The 18,778-nt window shown below is 38.1% G+C and overlaps 1 protein-coding gene across 1 annotated transcript; it reads right to left on the bottom strand.

Moving 5' to 3' along the window:
* Positions 1–3,904: 3,904 nt before the first annotated feature.
* On the bottom strand, positions 3,905–8,479 carry LOC118734576 (gamma-butyrobetaine dioxygenase). The gene is made up of 5 exons (XM_036464286.1): positions 8,116–8,479; positions 7,816–8,032; positions 5,791–5,917; positions 5,367–5,675; positions 3,905–4,782 (listed from the first exon to the last, which is right to left on the bottom strand). The coding sequence occupies exons 1-5, from the start codon at positions 8,425–8,427 to the stop codon at positions 4,380–4,382; spliced, it is 1,368 nt and encodes a 455-aa protein (XP_036320179.1). The 5' UTR covers positions 8,428–8,479; the 3' UTR covers positions 3,905–4,379.
* Positions 8,480–18,778: the final 10,299 nt, after the last annotated feature.

The following is an 18,778-nucleotide window of genomic DNA, read 5'->3' as shown; positions in this document are numbered from 1 at the left end:
ACAGTTTATGCTTAAAAAATTTTAACGGAATTGTAATATCGAGATTTGTATGCTGTTTTTTAATTTTTTTTCAAAGATTGGTATAAGAAAAATTTGAATGACTGAACCTAAATTCTTACGATTTAGACCCTTGAGGTATCATTAGAAAGGTATTTTCTCACCTTTTTTATTTCTTTGCTTATAAACTCATTCAAAGGATGAAAGAAAAAGGTAGGATGAACGAACGTCATTTCAAGTTGCATTAAGATGTGTTCGTATTTGAAAAAAAAAATTGGGACACGAATGACTTTTTTTTGCACAGAAATAAGAATAGTAAGAAAATACCTTTCTACCGAGATCCCATAAGTCTAAAGCAGAATAGTTTTGGCCCAGTTATATAAGTTTTTCGTAAATCATTGTTTGAAAAAAAGTAAAAAAAAAAACAGCATCAAAAATCCCATTATTATGATTTCGTTGAAAAGATTTTTAAATATTTTTATGCAGATTTCCTAAGTTTAATCTGTTTAATCAATATTTATCGATCGAAAAACTCTGTTTCTCTTCAGGAGACTTCAAATAATAGTAGCAAATATTTTATTTTACCATTTGTTAATACTAACGTTTTTTTGGTCTCCCATATAGGTTTTTGGAGATTTTGGGACCTATAAAATATAGTTAGCGTGAAAAAATAGTTAAATAAACAATTGGTTATTATTATAGGAAGTCTGTTGAAGATAAACAGAGCTCTTTGATCGAAAATTACTGATTTTCAAGAATTCCATACGTGGAAAATTTTGAGCAACCTCTAAATAGTTTTTGACTCCAAAATAAAAAATAACAACAATGGTATATTTTCTTCAGTATAGAACCATCCCAGGGGGTGAGAGCACACAAATTCGGACTTTACGTTTTCACATGCATTTTTTGACCACCCTAATGTACATACATATGTATGTATATGGATATGTTGATATATGCATGACTTACTTTATGTGCCTTTGGCGTGTAATGTTTATGGAATTCGCATGTAATTGGCTGGAAAACTTGCCTCGCTTGGTTGTTAACAATGTTGAGATTTTTCATTTCTTCTGAGACATTCCTCTGCCTCTTGCATACTCACCCCCTGTGCAATGAACTTTCTTTGTGGTTCAACGCAAAAGTATTATCCAGTCTCGAGTTTTTCTGCCGTTGATAACAAATAATACAGTCATATTTCAATTCTAATTATGTACATACATATTTTGCAAGTGATTTCTGCCGGGTGCCTTTTGTATTCATTTTTTTTTTTTTTGAAATGCCGCCACATACTCTTTTGTATTTTTTTATGTAGCAAAATAAATATGAAGGACTAATCATGGTTTGGTTCTTTATATATACATAAACATTCGTTTGTTTACCCGTAGCTATTCTTACCCACGATTGCCCTCAAAACCAAGCAACTTTACGACTTGAAAAAACATTAAAAGTACATTGAGCAAAAGTTTACTTGCGATTTGAATCATATACCTATACAAAAATACATATGTATGTATGTAGGTGCTACAATTTGTGTATATTTGTAAATTTACATATGGCCGTATAAGAAAAAATATATATATGTATGTACATGCTTTTCTTGGAAGGGCATACATGCATATGTATATAGGCAAGCAAGTATTTATTTTGTTATGACCGAAAGCTCTAAAAGCAAATTTGACTCTATATCGTCTAAATTCAGCCGCGCATTAGAAGGAAAGTAATACATTCGTCCTAATCATGTGATAAACTTAAAGCACTCCAAACAAGTTTTAAGAGATTCGAATAAATCACCTACTGGCATAAATAGGCGCGTTTCGACATCGTAAAAGTTTTTCGATTTAATTTTCAAATCTACATTTTACGTACTTTTGAATTTGTTAGAGCAAAATTTTACAAATCGTTCTCTAGCAATGGTTCTATGAAAACCGTGTAATAAAATTGTTTTTTTTTTCTAAATCATACGATGCAAAGAAAGTTGAAATAGGAGCCCGACTAATAGCCTCCTTTTTGCCTACATGGATCCCCGTTGGTAATTTCGAAACACGCTGCATAGATGGATTATGGGCTTTTCATACCAAAATTGTTTGATTTTTTTCACTTGGTAGGGGATCAATGAACTTTATTGGATCTTCTTGGTAATTGGCTTTACTCAGTTTCCGCTCTTGCATCCGCGTTCGTGCACCCTGTGAAATATGAGAATAAGGCTACCAATCCGTGTGGACCACTGGGTCACGTTAGAGGTAAAAGGAACTTTAGAGGGGCCACTCCAGAGAAGTTCGTCAAAACGAATTCCGATTAGAAGGTTCCGAAAGCTTTAGACGAGACTCCTTTTTTAGATGTCATGGATTAACGTTAAAATGGGTATGATTTGAGTGCATGTACTGGGGATATTCGAAACTATAATGGAGGAAGAGTCTATACACGGTTGTTTGATGTCCTCGCGGAGACAAAGACCGACAACACCGCTATGCAAGAAATGCGATGAAAGAAACAAGACTACGAAAAAACTTGTTATGTCTATAACTGTTGCCATGTAAAAGAGCGCAAATTCGGTGTTGAATTTATGGTGGGAAAGAGACTTCGGCGCCGAGTGCTGTCGAGCATCTCGTCCCAGTCTGCATCAAGAAGAGATTCTTCAACAACATCTCTCTCGTTCTTTAGTGCCCACGCCCCACCGGAAGTACGAAATATCCGAAGATCTAGTTCATTAGCGCTTGGATCACACCTACGAACGCTGACCTGTCACAATATTAAAATCGTGTTTGGCGAATTCAGTGGCAGGCTGGACAAGGGATCTTTGGTGCCACCGCCGAAAAACTCAGCATCCACAACGAAACGTCCGATAACAGAGTCAGGTTGATCAACTTCGCTGGGCCTAAAAACGTGGTTGCCTGCTGTACCAGGTTCCAGTACAAAAAGGTCATTCAAATTACAAGTACGTATCTCAGCATAGCCGGTTAGACATACCTACGATTCGAGGACCTAACATATACTCAGTATGAGCATAATGAAAATCGTTAATTCTATTTGCTTAGACAAATTAAAACTCGTTTCTGTTCTTGTAGGAAGAGTGCGGTGTAATGGAATTACGGTTTCAGAAAGTATGTTGAGAATCGCGTGTTTCAGAAGATCAATTTATATTCCGCAACGAGAAGAAAGTATTCAATTTTCGGAAATTTACGATGAAAACAGAGGATCATCTCGGAAACTTGAAAGAATTACTTCTAGAGAGATCAACAGTAAAAATACTCTGGTAGTGAGTACAGAAGATTACGTCATAAATAGATGCTTCTCTAAGTCCTATTTGTACTGTGTCAACTGATTGCCGAATCTTAATGGGTTAGGTAAGGTAGTAGCCCCGTGTAACCGGAGCACACTTAGACAATATAAGATTGTCCTTTGCGATACCACAATTTGGAACAGCTTACTAAAACGCCTGATCTCAATGCCCCAGAGCTCCTTGGGGCTATTTAGAAAGTGAGAGCCAAAGTGTTGAGGTGATTCTACCTCCTCCTCTACCAGGTAACCGCGACATAAGGGGTCCGGTAGAATGTTCAACCTTACTGTGTGAATACCGATAGGACAGTGACCCATTAAAACCCCCCACCAGAAGTGAGACCTTTGGCTTTGTGAGTATGAGGAGTTCACCGCACCCCTCCTCCAGAAGTCCCGCCCGGCCCACTCATCCCTTGAGGGAAAGTGGGCAGAGAAGAAGCTCCTAGGAGCCCGAATCTTAATTAAATCGATTTGAAATTAATTTGATGCCATTTGGATTTAACTGTCCATCGTTGCACTTTCTTATTGGTATCGGACACAATTGATAAAAAATACGTAAATATAAACTTTTTCGGTACCTTATTATCTATTTAATAGAAATTTTTTGCTTAAACTAATTAAAGGCATCGCAAATGATACGAATTTATCAATGAATTATTCATTGCATTTTACAATTTAATCTCGTCACTTGATTATAATCTAAGTGCGAAAGCAAGCAAATTATCCTCTTTAATGTCACCACAACTTCCGGCCGCCTGCTGTTCGCTACTTTATTAAAAATCAATAAAATTCTAAAAGACATGCAAACACAATAACAAAAGCAGAAAAAAAAGCAAAAGAGGATTCGAAAAATAATGAAGGCAATGTCGGTAAAAATTCTATAATAGAAAACATTGCACCGCAAACCCCCCTTCTTTACAGCCGCTGTTGCTGCTATTCCTCTTACTACTACCACAGCAGCTGCGTCGGTTGTTGCTCGCCTCTTGACATCCTCAAACAGCAGTGCGCCAATTGTTGTCGCCGTTGTTGTGCAGCGCGTTGTGGTTGTGCAGCTGGCAGCCGGCAGCCGGCAGCGGAGGCGCGGAGGCCTCTAGCGGCTGTGACTTCTATAAGCCGCCTGTTTTTGTTCTTGCTGTCGCTGATGCCTTCTGGTCCCTCGCTGCTGCTGCTGCTGCAGCATTGCTGTCGTTGGCGCTTTGTGCCTGTGTGCTTTTCAACACTCTCAGCTTCGAATAGATGACGTCCCAGTCGAGGTAGGCGCCCACAATGTACCGTATATTCTGCTCGGTGTCATCGTACCCGGTGCGACCGTGCAACAGACGAATATTATTGAAAGTCAAAACGTCGCCGGGTTTCGTTTTAAATGCAAAGGCGTCGCGCCGCGCCAAACGCACAAACTTGGCATAGGCCTGATACCAGGGTATGACGGAGCGCAGCGCCACGGAGAAATGACTGTCGCGCTGGGGAACGCTGTGATTTATACGCGTGTAATTTCCGTCACTGTCTAAACTGTAAAAGAGAAAAAGAGGAAAGGTAGCCTAAAAAATATGTACTGCGGATGTTCGGAAAGTGGCTGTGGCGCGGCGCTCTAGTAGAGGCGGCGGAGAGCACAAAGTATGTATGTAAGTAGTGTGCGCGCACAAAAAAAAAACGAATAAGGAAAATGAGTTGTAAATGAAGCGACAGCAGCGGCGACATGAAAAACGTACAAAACGACGTGGAGTCACTACTCCGAAGTTAAAGGCTATAAATAAAATTGAAAATCGATTTTTGTTGCATACACTCAGGCGCCCTACCGCAACTGCAATCACTGGTGTGCATAGGAAAATCGCGCAATGCAAATGTGGCAACGAACGACACAAACACGCGAGTGCGGGAAAGTAGTTGAGAAACTCGATTTTCTTCGGCCGCTTAAAGTTTGACTTGGGAATTGACGCCTTGGTTGCTAGGCAAATAAATTAAATAGCGCCACTGAGGACGCCTGAAGCCGCCGCAGCTGCATTGATTTAATGGCACGATGGGCTCCTACTTCACCACTAACTACTCGGTACTCCTTTATGCGCTGCAGCACTTCCTTTTCGCATTTTACTCACCATATCACCGGCGCCCGCCAGATGTTATGAAAACTCCGCCCATCCTCGCTGCCAATATCATTCCAATCGACCAACGTCTCTGTAAGTATATGGAAATCCGTTGGATGTTCGACGCGCAAGCGATCAGCAATGTAAAATCCGTCGACCAGCAGATTACTGCCACCTTCTGACTTTGACTGCACCAGGCAGTGCAGAATGTTTACGCTCGGCTTGTATTCGTAGTAGGGCAGGTCGGTATGCAGTGGCAGCAGATGGGAGAGGTAGGCATAATTCTTAGCGCCTGGCTTGGCCTCCACAATGAATTCTTCGCTAGTGGGCGAAAAATTTAATGCCATGATTAATTTGGATTGTTTGATTTGTGCGAAGAATTCAATTGATTAATCTTATATGTATGTATGTATGAATGTGCGCAAGCACTGCTTACCCATATGTCGTGCGTCGTATGAAACCAACACGGTCGGCTAATTGGCGTACAACAGTTTTTTCCAACGGTGCATACTCGATGATGGCAACACCACGCACTGCTAGCGCCTCGAGCCATTGCCGGAGAGCTGCAATGGGATTTTTGTTAAAAAGAATATGTTTAATATTTAGGGGATATATGAATAAAGGAGGCGAATCGCGTAGGGACACTTGCGCAACTCGACTAACGTTGTATCACTTTCTGCATAAGTATTGTCGAAGAAGTTAGTAACTGCCTTCGCCCTTTACGATTGCAAATACCGCTCGTTCCAAATTAAACGTAATAAGATTCGACTTGATGGCCTTCGATTTGGCTAAAATTTTGCACACAGTTGAATTTCATAACAGAATTGACAGAAAAATCTTAAACATCATTTGAAGCTCTGGTTTCGAACCGAACCTTCGCCTGTTTCGACCTTTAACCGAACCACGGATCGGACGGTTTTTATTATAAAATGCAGAAACCGAATCGAAAACTACTCCAAAAAATGGTTCGGTTTGGTTCAAAACGAAAATCCACTAAAGAATTTTTCAGATTTTGTAACTTTTTCTAAAAATGCAACCCTTATGGTAAAACTGGGAAAATTTTTTTTCTTTGATGGCAACTCCGTGTGTTGTAATTTCTTCCATATAAGAAATGCTTGGAATGTTATTACATATACGTATGGATGAAAGTGCTTGGCACTGTTACCAAAAAAAAAATTAAAAAAATTTTAGCGAATTTTAAGGTGCATCAAACTCACACTTTATTTTTCTAAAATGAAATGAGCTATAAAACTGCATACTATATTTTTCAATTCTGATTAAACAAATTTGAGACTTTGACGCAATTTTGTTTAAATTACAAATTTTTTTCTAATTTCCGTATCTATATACATAGATCGAAATTTTGATTTAAATTATGAGCTATACTTTTATAAAAAATTAGTGAACATTAAACGAACAAAAGAAAAATAATCAAAACTGGTAAAAAATTCGCACTTCTAACTTAAAATATAGCAAAATATATATTAGAGAGTTGCCACATGATTCAAAATTTCGGTTTAAGTAAACTAATAACAAAAAGTAAATATTGCAATTTGGCTGTCCAAAGAAAAAGGTTTAAGAAGGCTTACAGCTGAAAATATTTGTGTAAGGTTGCCACCTGTTTGAAAATTTTAAATGAATTTAATTGATAATATCAATTAAATATTACTATATGGGTTTCAAACTAAAGGGATTTAGTTAAGTTTACTGCCGAAAATATATCTGAGGATGGTTGACACCTCTTTGAATAATTTTTTTTAAATTAAATTGATAAAATATATGAAATATTACAAACCCAATGTCAAACTAAACGGGCTTAAGAAAGTATTTGGAAAGCTTAATTCAGTTCAATTGATAATATTGAGATTTTCTCTAATGTACTTTTTATTGATAGGCGAGTAACCATTGGTATTTAGAATTTTTATAGGGTTCACACCTGTCTAAAAAACTATAAGCTCCGAATCGTTCGTTGGATTACAAAAAAATTGGGTATCAAATGAAAAGGATTGGCCTGTAGAATAGCACTAATATTTTGTTTTTTTGCATAGGTTTTCTACCTGTAAAGAAGCTTACTATATTCAATCATAATAAGCGTAGGCATCAGTTCTGCACCGTGATGTGACATTTGTATTCCTTTAGTATAAAAAGTGAATCATTTGAAATCAACCGAAACGGTTCTTGTACAAGCTATTTCTAAAGGGTTCGAACTCCTGAACCGAACCGCGTCGATTTACATGTATTGCGATTCACATAAATAAGCAGAATTCAAAGCGTCACCAAAGCAGTCTACATCAATCTGGCCATCTAAGTTTCACGCTTTAGGTAAATTCAACAAATTTTCATCAAAACTTTAAGCCTTGACTCAAACTTACACACGAAAAGGTAAATATATGTTATACGTTCTGGTAAAAATAAATTGTTATCCACTTCCCATTCCATCTTTCATCGCATTCTCACTCACCATCATCAGTCTGCATAACATCATCAAAGTTGAATGTTTCTGTAATTTCTCTAAACTGCTTACCAGCCCAATGCTTTGGCTTCGGCCGGTAAAATTCATCCAAATACTTTTGTTTACGCTCATCACGAAATTCGCGCTCACTTAGCCAATGTAGATCGTATGTAGAAACATGCTTATCGCTCCACTGGATCGTCACTTGCTCAGCGACTGAGTCAACCTAGTAACTCAAGAGAAGAAATCACTTCAATTAATCGCATTATAATATATACATATACCTATGTAAATAATAAATTAACTCACCTGAACATCGAGCGCCAACACATCGGTATCGAAATTATCCCAATCGATGCGGCGCGACTTGGAGCTCTGATGAAAACATTGTTCACAATAACAATTGTCACGTAGCCATACACTTGGAAATTTCATTGTTGCATTATTCTTCTGCTCGTGTTGCACCACAACATATTTACCATCTGCCACTGTGGCTGTTAAGTGGCGCTGTATAAGTTTTTGTAGATGGCAGATGCTTGTACGCGTCGCACGCGTTAATGCACCAAAAGTGGGTGAGATCATTTGGTAAACAAGTGAACTGCACCGTTTGAAGATCACCATGAGACTGAAATGGGCGCGCTACCGCGATGTGAGCAAAGGCTGCACGTTTAACCGACTACAAACGTTGCTAGTCGACGATGAGAGCGTGCGATTGGACTTTGGTAGCTGTAGCTGACGTCAGCTAGTAGCTGGGAGCTTGCAAGTGCTTTGCAGCTATTGAGATACCAACGCGATTAGGAGACAATCAATCCCCAGCAGCGAATGAAATGCATTCCGTATCGATATATAGAAATGTCTAGCAAAACATTTTTATGAAGATCTAATGCATATAAAATGAGGGTTCGCCTGTCAATCGATGAAGGTAATTCGAAAAAAATTGATGTAGTATTTGATACATTGAAATTGATTACAATTGAGAAGCAGTTCATGCATATTGTACTTTGGAGTCGACTCTGGAGATAGTGGTGTTGTCATGTAATCGCATTTTTGCTGCTGGGTTACAAAATAAGTATTAGTCTGAAACCAATGTCGCTTTGATCTCTGCCTCTATGTAGATTCGAAAAGATTACGTTTACATGCTCACTTGACTATTAGTGGCTGAACTTATGAATATGTAGCGGCTTTCTTATCAATAATCAAGTTCGGTCTTCGTTATCGGTATGAATATTTATTTATGAATATTTTTGAACAAATTTGCTTAGGTTCGCTTTAAATATTACTATGTATTTATACATATCAATAGTTTAGAGCAAAATTAAAGCTATCATAAAGCCGAAGCCCATTAACATTCATTGATAGTTTGGTTTCAGCCGTACTGATGCATGGCAGGGCCAGATTTAGTCGAAATCAAAATTTACACTTTATAACCATTTTCCTCATTAATGAATATTCTATTATTTTTTTTAGATAAAACAGAATTTAGTTTTCATAATTAAGTAGTATTTATTATAAATAACAAGCGGCCGCTGTGGTGTTGTGGTTAGCAGTGCACGCTACCACTCCGCAGGGCCTGGGTTTAAGCCCTGGTCAAAGCAGCATCGCCAAAAACAATATAGAAAAAAAGTTGTTTTCTTAAAAAACAAGAGCATTGATTAAGACTACAGAATTGGTGACAGAAATAAGGTCAATTAACACTATTTCGCATACAGGCGCGAAATAAAGATATAGTTGACGCTATTTCCATTTGAATGAGTAAATAGCATCATTTACTTTATTTCCAAATTTTTGTTGACTTTATTTCGCATTTGAAAAGGTAATAACGTCAATTGGCGTTATTTCGCACCAGTATTCCAAAAGTATCAATTGACCTTATTTCCGTTGATCTTGTTACCTGTCACCTACGGAATTATGTGCGATGGAAGCCACTTTGTGAGAAGTACACCACATCATTCTATGGGTGTCAAGGCGCGAATATGCTGATTGTTTGTTTAACGGCAGGAGATACTTCGTCTTGTCCTCGTTTAACCACCAGATCCATTCACTTTGCTTCCTTGTCCAACTTGGAAAAGGCAGAAAAGACTTCGAGGTTTTTGTTACCGATGATGTCGATGTCATCAGCATACGCCAGCAAGTGCACGCTTATGTAGTAAGTGGATCAGTTCTGCGGCTCTTATTATCTTCGTTTGAAACCGCCGTTTGGAAGCATACGGCTCGAATAGGTCTCTCGCAATTCTAATGGAGCTGGTGGTGTTGCTAAACGTCATTTTACACAGCCGGATTAGTTTCGCGGGGATACCAAATTCGGACATCGAGGCATTTCGGCATAAAGTGAATACCTGGCCTACGCCTAATCAGTTCGTTGACGGCGGGCTCCAGTATTTCACACAGTATGCTCGATAAGGCTTTGTAACCTATGCTTAGAAGGCTGAACCCGCTGTAGTTGCCGCGTTTGACGTGGGTCGCTTTTCTTGCCATCATCAAGCTTGCGTTTATCTGACCGTATTCTGCATTAGAGTTGATCCACCTTACCAACTCCACGCCGTTCTTGATTACCTCGGCTGGCAGGCCGTCTGCAGCTTTGTTGTTTTTCAGCCGCTTAATTCCTATTCGTACCTCCTCAGAATCAGGTGGTGGAACTCCATCGTCATCTAGTGGGGGCTCGGTATCGTCTGCTCCACCACTTTCAGTTCTACTTCCATTCAATAGGGTGGGAAAGCATTTCGCCGGTAATTTAAGTACATTCTGGACATCGATCACAAGGTCGCCATGGTTGTTCTTACAAGAGTTCGTCGCGATCTTGTAACCATCGAGCGTTGTTTTTTGTCGGCCAGCATTTCATGCTCTTTGCACTCACGGATTTAGGCCTCATTCTTTTTGTTATGGCAAATACATCGCGCCTCCCTCTTCAATTCATTACAGCGGTCCTAAATAGCTCGCGTTGTCCCTCAAATAGCTGCGTGGCCCTGCAGGCGGCACCTTTTATCTCTCCAGCTTCGTGACATTCCTCATCGTACCAGTTGTTCTTTCGGGCTCGCTGAAATCCAACTACTTCTTCGGTCGGTTCCACTGCTCGCATATGTCAAGTTTATGAAGATTGGTCTCTGAGAACAATTGTAGAAATCGGGTAGCGAATGCATTGGCCGACTTTTGTGACTGCAGATTTTCGACGTTGAGCTTTACTTGCATTGTTGGGCGCACCTTTATTGCTGCACAAGAAAATGGTCCGAGTCGATGTTTAGCCCTCGGAGCGTACGGACGTCTAAAATACTGGAAGCGTGCCTTCCGTATATAAGAACAGGATCGATCTAGTTTCTTGTTCTTCGATCTGGAGACATACTTGTTCGACCTTTTTATGCATGAACCTAGTACCGCATTCTACCATGTGCCCTAAGCGCTTATAAATTAGATCTTTGGATGCCTCGTCCTTCGCTTCCGTAATGCGGATTATGGCTAGACGCTCGTCCACCGCAGTTAACGACAAATTGAATTTCAAACTTCCGTCGCGATTTCCCAAAAGTCGTTAAGTAAGATCTAATAAAACCAGCAATAAATGTACTTCAAGCGATTTTCTTAAATTTCCAAAACATTATTCGTAATCAAGAAAGTAAGCTCTATAAAATTGTCTGCCATTTTCTATACATACATACATACATATCTTAGAACGCGTCTCAATGTTCTAATGTAATAAATATGAAGGAGTTCATCTGCTCAATTGACAACAAAGTCAACTGGTACAGCGAGCACAAGATACATTTCCGCACACACGTAATATTATATTTTTATTTAATTCTTTTTTTCCACGCGACAAATATGCGCATTTCAACGCATGCGAGCGCCTTATACTATGCAACGGCATGCAAGTAAAAACTCACACATGCACACCCATTCACTTACATATATACGCACTACAGTAAATTTGTGTTGCATATTCACTTACAAATCAGCCGCCCAACACACAGCCGCCTACGTTAACCGCCTGAAAGTATGCAATTGTTCTGCAAATGTGCTTCGTTCGTTCGCATGAAATAATTTGCGGTTTACACTACGTTGAAGGCATTGATGCGGGACGCTAGCACAGACAGCTATGTATATGCATATGTACAGTTCTGTATGTACATATGTACATATGTATGTGTCTATATAAGGGAGCGCTGGAATAAAATATTTCCACATTCGCTCTGCTGACGAACTTCACTTCATTCATACAATTGCTGAAAGTGAGGGAATGTGTCCTATGAATGCATGTATGTACATATGTAATTTCAAATGAGTAAGTAAATATGTAGTATGTACTGCTATTTTGTCATTGCACTGCCGTACGTGCAACCATCAGTCGACATGCAACGTGTTACTTCACGTGTCTTTCAAATGTTTATTTCTTTTATTCTGTGTTTTTTTTTGTATGTGTGCGGCCGCATGTAAGCACCCTGTGGAGAAAATTTCTAGTTTTGAACTGGTGCGCTTCTAGTAAATTTAGATCCAATACTGGTTCGCGATAAATCTCTTTTTTTATGCAAACAACTGGCGAATTTAAGACGGCGATGTCCTAGGAAGTGGAAATCATTTCCCGCGGCATTACCCTTTCTATAGTGCGGAACAAGTCCTAAATTCGACAGATGGGAACTAGTTCGCTCCTCATCTAAATTCGGCAACTTAGACATCAAAATATATGTATTTTCTTATTAAAGGCGGACTCAGCAGCAACTTTTCACTCTTAGCTAGCGATATGTAGTTTTAATAATTTAAAATAGTTTTTTTAAAACTACCACATTTCGGTGCTTTTGCACTGGTGGGTTTCTAGTTACTATCGGCCTGGTTCGTTCTTGGCGATAAAGATCTAGTACGGAACTAGAAATTTGGTTCACAAATTCGGGGTTTCCCTGCAGGGCATACATACATACATATAAGTACGTATGATATGTGTGAACTCTGTCGGTTTGTGTCTATTCGAGTGTTGTCATGCATTTTCTCACTTCGTCAGTCTGTCTGCCAGTGTGATGCACTGGTATGCATATTGAATGACTGCATATGTATATACATACATATATGTATGTATGTATGAAGGCATTTCGCCCTTAAAATACACGGATGTGTAAGTTTGTTTTAGCATATTTATTTGTCTTACACGTTTTCTCCCTGCTGGGTGTCATGGCGTCCTAATGTAATTGGAAATTGTATGTGAAATAAACAAAGACGTGCATGTTGACAATTCTCCTTTCATAGTAACTTGCCAACATTCGTTCGTTACCAATTCATACTCGTACGGCAGTTACATCGCATTTTATTGCATTGCATTGCATGTATTACACATACGTGCATATGTAGAGTTATTCATGCCGCCATATTTAGGTACATATCTAACGTTTGCATCTCTAATTGCTCTCTAGCCGCTAACCTTTAAAGTGTCGACATAATGAACAATATTGCGAAATAAAACGAAGAATAGTAACGTAGTTACGTACATACTATCTATATAAATATACATATACAGTGGCTTACAAAAGTATTTTGCTTTGATTTTTTGCGATATTCAAAATAAATATTTTTCATGGTAAACTTTTTTCGTAATTTTTTTTTATATAAATACAGCCCATTCTTAAACAAAAAATAAAATATTTAAATAAAAAATTTAAATCTTAGAGAAAATTAAGGAAAATTCAGCGAATTTTTACAAAAATTTCAAACCTTTTAATTAGATTTTTTACAAAAAATTCTAGTATGAAGTTTCAAACCTCGTTCAATTTTAGTTTAACAAAATTAATTGTAAATTTGAAGTTGCAAAAAAATCTAGTTTATTTTTGATAATTTTTTTTTGCTAACGGTGTTAAGCATTTTATCGATAACAAACTTTTTTGTCAACTGCCGCCAGTAAAAAAAAAAAAAATATTTTAAAAAATCAGCAGAATTTTTTAGCAACATAAAATTTGTACTTTACTTTACTAAACTTGAATGGGTTATAAAATGGCTTACCCAAAGTTTCTGTAAAAAAATCTGATTAAAATGTTTAAAATTTTTATGAAAATCAGCGGAATTCTCTCTAATTTTCACCAAAGCTTGTAACGATTATTCACAAAGTTTTTGCTGTAGACTGGGCTATACTGTTATAAAATATTAACGGAAGAACGTACTACCATAAAAAAACATTTTTAGTATGATAAAAAACCAAATAAAAATACTTTTGTGAGTCACTGTACGTACAGCGCGATATTTTCATTCAAGTGCCTCGTTACGATGTTGCGGTATTTGCAATTAATTCCTATTGTCGCCATTTTCTTTTTATTTTATCTCTACTCTGGTTTTATTTGTAATCCACTAAATCAACTTTAAGGACTATAAGCCTTTGCTGATAAGTTATAAATGTCCTTAATTGATTCTATATGAAAATAGTTACTAAGAAGAATTTTTATTTGTAAAGTAATTCTTTTTTTTGTTTGGAAGTTTTGGGATGAGACCAAAAAACTTCGCCAATCGCCTTTCTGCTTTGCTCTAGATAAAGCATTGATTCTGTCTAGAACCTGGCTAAACTTCCAAAACTAAGATTTTCTCGACAATACCAAAACAGGTACTATCATGGAAATCCCTTCTGCAGATAATCAATTCTGGTGCTTAATAGATTTTCTTAACAATGCCTAGCACTAGCTCCAGAATAATAGTTTCCCTTCGAGATAAACAATTTTGGTGGTGATGAGAAGATTTCCTGGAATGGTTGTATCCTACAAAATTCTACCTGGAGTAACCAATCAAGGGTTTTCTTGATACCGTCATACAACAATAAACTATCAAGTCACTGGGTATTTTCTTTTAAGCTAAACTTTCTGTACCAGAGGTTACACTGGCTGTAGCATCAGAAAAAAAAAGAGTTGGTATGGAATATCAAGAAGTCTAGTCTAGTCAAAATTTAGAAAAGAGTTCGTGAAGATTGGATGAAAAGTGAATGCTTAGAATATCTAGAAAATTGCTGCCAATAATTCTTTGAAAGGCCCTATGTCACTTTCCGAAAAGCTTTTTTTCATTGGTACTTCGACAGTTCAATTAGATGGAAGCTGTCCAGAATCCCTAGACAGCGGCTTTGTGTCTAGCGATTCGATAGGTTTCCTTGTCGGATACTAGGCGGAAAAAGCAAATCCTACTACCGCCTATCCAAAATCGAGACTTTTTTTTAGGTCGGGGCACTTTTATTTATTTATTTATTTATTTTTATTTATTTATTTATTTATTTAGTCTATGGTTTTATAGTAACATTACAGACTAGAAGAGTACAGCATTAATTTAGAACTATTAGAAATAATTCATAACGCTAGAAATAGGAATTTTATAGGATGTATTATACTTACATATGTTCATACTTTTTCTTCTTGAATTGAGCTGCTACTGAGCCCCACTTATTACTTATTTTTAAAAAAATTCACTTTTCTCTAAACTCATTTCATTCACAGTCTTTCTTTTTTTTATATTTATATTACTTCTTTTGACTCTCAATTCTTCTTCAATTTCAAGTAAGAAAGCAAGCACTAATGGAGTACACACACTCACTTACAGCTATCCGAAACCATCTACTGAACGACGGGCATGTAGGAACGATGCAGCAAAATAATGGAAGTTAAAGCTAACTTAATACCAGTGCCTTAACTGAAAGCAGCGCCGCCTGCAATGACTCTGTATGGGCCAACGGATATTCCCATGAAAGCAATAAAAACGCAAAAAAAAAATGAATTAATGCAAAGTCTCTATAACAATAAAGTAATAATAAATACATACATACATACCAACTGCAATACATACCTAGTTCCATAAACATGGCTGGCTAAAAACGAACAGAGCAACAACCACACTTACATAGTGAATATAACAATAGCAAAGATAATATTGATATAGCCGGTGAATAATCATAAAGAGTAGAATTGTTGGCGCAGCATGCCGTATGCCGCATGCAACATGCAATGAAGTGAAACGTAAAGATGGAACCTTTTCATTTAATGCCTGAGATAAGGTAAAAAAAGGAGCGAGGAGTGGCAAAACAATTAAACTGCAATTTTGTTGATTGAAGTGGTGGCGATGTTCAAGGTTGGTGTAGCAAGAAGAAAAGCAGTCAAAAATGATGCTAAAAATTTCAAAGCAATTGCTCACTTGGCTTTGCTGTCTACCAAAAACTGGTTGCATATTGGCCAAAAGCCTGCTTAAGGCTATCAACAGTGACTGAGCTGTAGTAATTCGCACACTTGACATCTGAGCAGCCAACAATTTGGTCACAAGTGTCAATATCGAAATGTAAAAAAAAAACGTTTCTGACCATTTTCAGCGCCGGGTGCAATAAATTCTTCATCTTCATCAATTTTATCAGCGCACAGCGATGGAGCTAAGGTCTGGACGAACAATGTAAAGGCTGAAACGCCAGCACAGCAAAGGCAGAAAATATATACAATCCTACATATGTAAGCACCGTCCAGCAACAAACGAACCCGCGGTCAGTTAATCCCGCCACACACCTTCGCGGTGAAGCGAGCGAGCGCTTAAATGCGGGCGTACGCGTTCGAGCAACAAATTCCCAAGTCGATGCAATAAAAATGCAGCTCGCATGTGACAACGATTTGTACTTTGGCTCCTTTTATGGTAGCCAACATTGCGCGCGCGCACAACATATACACGCACACGCATATGCATAACGGCGCATATACATATGTATGTACATAAAGCCGGTCGAGTCCATCAGTAGCGGCCGCCGCACGTTCGCTTGTATCCTTTCTTGTTGACCAAGTGCTTCGCGGCAATGCGTGCGGCCGGTGGTAAGCTTTTCTGCAACGTACACTCATATGAACCACTCTGTTGTTGTTGTTGCTATTGCCTGCAACAAAGCGGCATGTGCAAGCCATCACTTTGTGAAGCCTTGCGTACAATCCCATTCGTTTACAGCAGCTATGTAGGCCCGCTTAGTTGTTTGGCCAGTTTGGCTATAAAGACGCATCCATCTCTGCATTTCGTTTTGGTCACGAAGCCTTCTTCTTCCCATTTCTTTCTCTTAACTTTTGATTTCTTACACACAACATTTTTTTGCTACCCATCCATTGTTGATATTATTTTTATTGCGGAAAATTGCGCTTTAAGTTGGCGTAGAGGCAATGCGGCAGCCCCAGCTTCGTCGTCGTGTTTTGCTCTAAACATAGCAAATCTGTTGGATTTCATAGTGGATACATATTTTTTTATACTGCGTTTGTATAGGCAATATATTTTATTGTTGCTGTTGTTGGCGGCGACATATTGCTCTGCCCATTTTAGGTAAAACGTAGATATAATTTATGTCGATTTGCTTGCGATTTTATTAGCTCCACATATGTATAAATGTATGTACAGAAATATATTGTGTAAGCTGGTCGTACGCGGGAAATTTTTAAGAGCCCCTCGAGAATGCATATTGCAAATTTGAGCCGTTGACTGGGCAAAATATTTAGGGGACTGCAAATGGTACTGAATTTAGAAAATTTTTGCAGTGAATTAACTAATCTTCAAAGTTTTTCTTAATAAATAATTTTTCGGAAATAAATAAAGATTAAAAATATTCGTGTCTTGCTTTATTGCCTTACTCTTGTTGTGTATTGACAGTATGTAGTGCACTTTCAACACTTCTTGCATTGTATGCCGGACAATGTCAATGAGACGGAATGCTGGTGCTAACATCTAGAGAAATCATTGAAGCCTCCAGCAGATTGGCAGCAGAACGCTTCCCCATTAGGGTGGCTTAGTCATTATAGCTTCAAAGGAGATTTGTAAGGCTGACGGGTGTCTGTCTTGAAGCAAGCTGCTCGCTCAATATGTAAATGGTAATCTATAAACACTTCCTCAGTAAGGGGTTATAAGTTGGGAATGGCAGTGAAAAGACCAATAGTTGAAATCACCACTACCAATATTGATGACCTTCGAAAATGCAATAAAAACTAGGTTTTACATACATATATGAGCTTGGAATGTCCGTACCTTCCATAAAGAAAGTGCGTGTTTTACAAGAATAGAATGCTGGAATGCTGGAAGAAGTATAATGGTTGAGCAAAAGCTCTAAAATCTTACCCACAGATTTGCTTTATCAATGCCGAAATATCATAATCCACAAAAACATAAGTTATATAAGGTGACCCTTAAACTATACGGACATCTAGAAAAAGCTGCAATGCACCACAAGAAATAGCTGCAAAATCTCTTCCTGGACTCTCTGCCTCGCCCAGCATGCAACTCATCTTCTCCCGGGGGTATGTAAGCCTTTAGAGGATGTATTTATCCAGGTCCTACACGTAGACCTGACAAACGATTTATCACGTAGTTGTCGTATATGTACCCAGAAATATACCAAACTGAAAAGTTTTATGAAGCGCTGTAAATTGCAGTTAAGATGAGTTTAGTTAATAGCAGAGGAAACATTCGACGTTCTCGAGTTTCTTATCGTACCTACAGCCTGTGACAGTAGCCATTCGCTGGTAATATCATTCTGCCGACTTGTACCCCCATAAAAAAGCCTTATTCGGAGGTACTCCATGAAATGAAGTTCTTGGACCTCTTAATATCCAGTTAAATGTAATAAGTAATAAACCACAATTTATAAGAGGCTAGCGATACTCCCGTATCATAGTTGCGCGAAAGGGATGTGCCTATCTTTGTCAATTCGGGGACTTGCCAACACTGCAAAGCATTTATAGTAACCTGACAGTATGAGAAAATAGATGATGCCTATTGATCAAGCTCCGCTTGAAGCACGCTACACATGATCAGGCAAAATTAACCTTAATTTTATTGGCTGTTCCTGCGAATACTCTGTTCTTAAGTCTAGACCAGTCGGTGTAAAAAGAAGTTGAGTCTGAGTTAAAACCATTAGTTTCTCGAGGGAATCCGGATGTATTTAAATTAGCAAGGGAATTTTATTCCCAGATCTAAACTACGTAGAATTAGATGGTATATTGAAGATTTTCATATTGTTAGAAACGAATAT

The sequence above is a fragment of the Rhagoletis pomonella genome, unplaced genomic scaffold (assembly GCF_013731165.1).
Source record: "Rhagoletis pomonella isolate Grant_MI unplaced genomic scaffold, Rhpom_1.0 Rhpom_scaffold_00002, whole genome shotgun sequence".
Classification (NCBI taxonomy): Eukaryota; Metazoa; Arthropoda; class Insecta; order Diptera; family Tephritidae; genus Rhagoletis; species Rhagoletis pomonella.
This window is presented reverse-complemented; position numbering and strand designations above follow the sequence as displayed.

Excerpts from the sequence above, each read along its gene's own strand:
- LOC118734576 (XM_036464286.1), bottom strand. The coding sequence starts at position 8,427 with ATGGTGATCTTCAAACGGTGCAGTTCACTTGTTTACCAAATGATCTCA. Across the intron at positions 8,033-8,115 it reads TGTTGGCGCTCGATGTTCAG|GTTGACTCAGTCGCTGAGCA; the intron begins GTGAGTTAATTT and ends TTGAGTTACTAG. Across the intron at positions 5,918-7,815 it reads TGTTATGCAGACTGATGATG|CTCTCCGGCAATGGCTCGAG; the intron begins GTGAGTGAGAAT and ends ATCCCATTGCAG.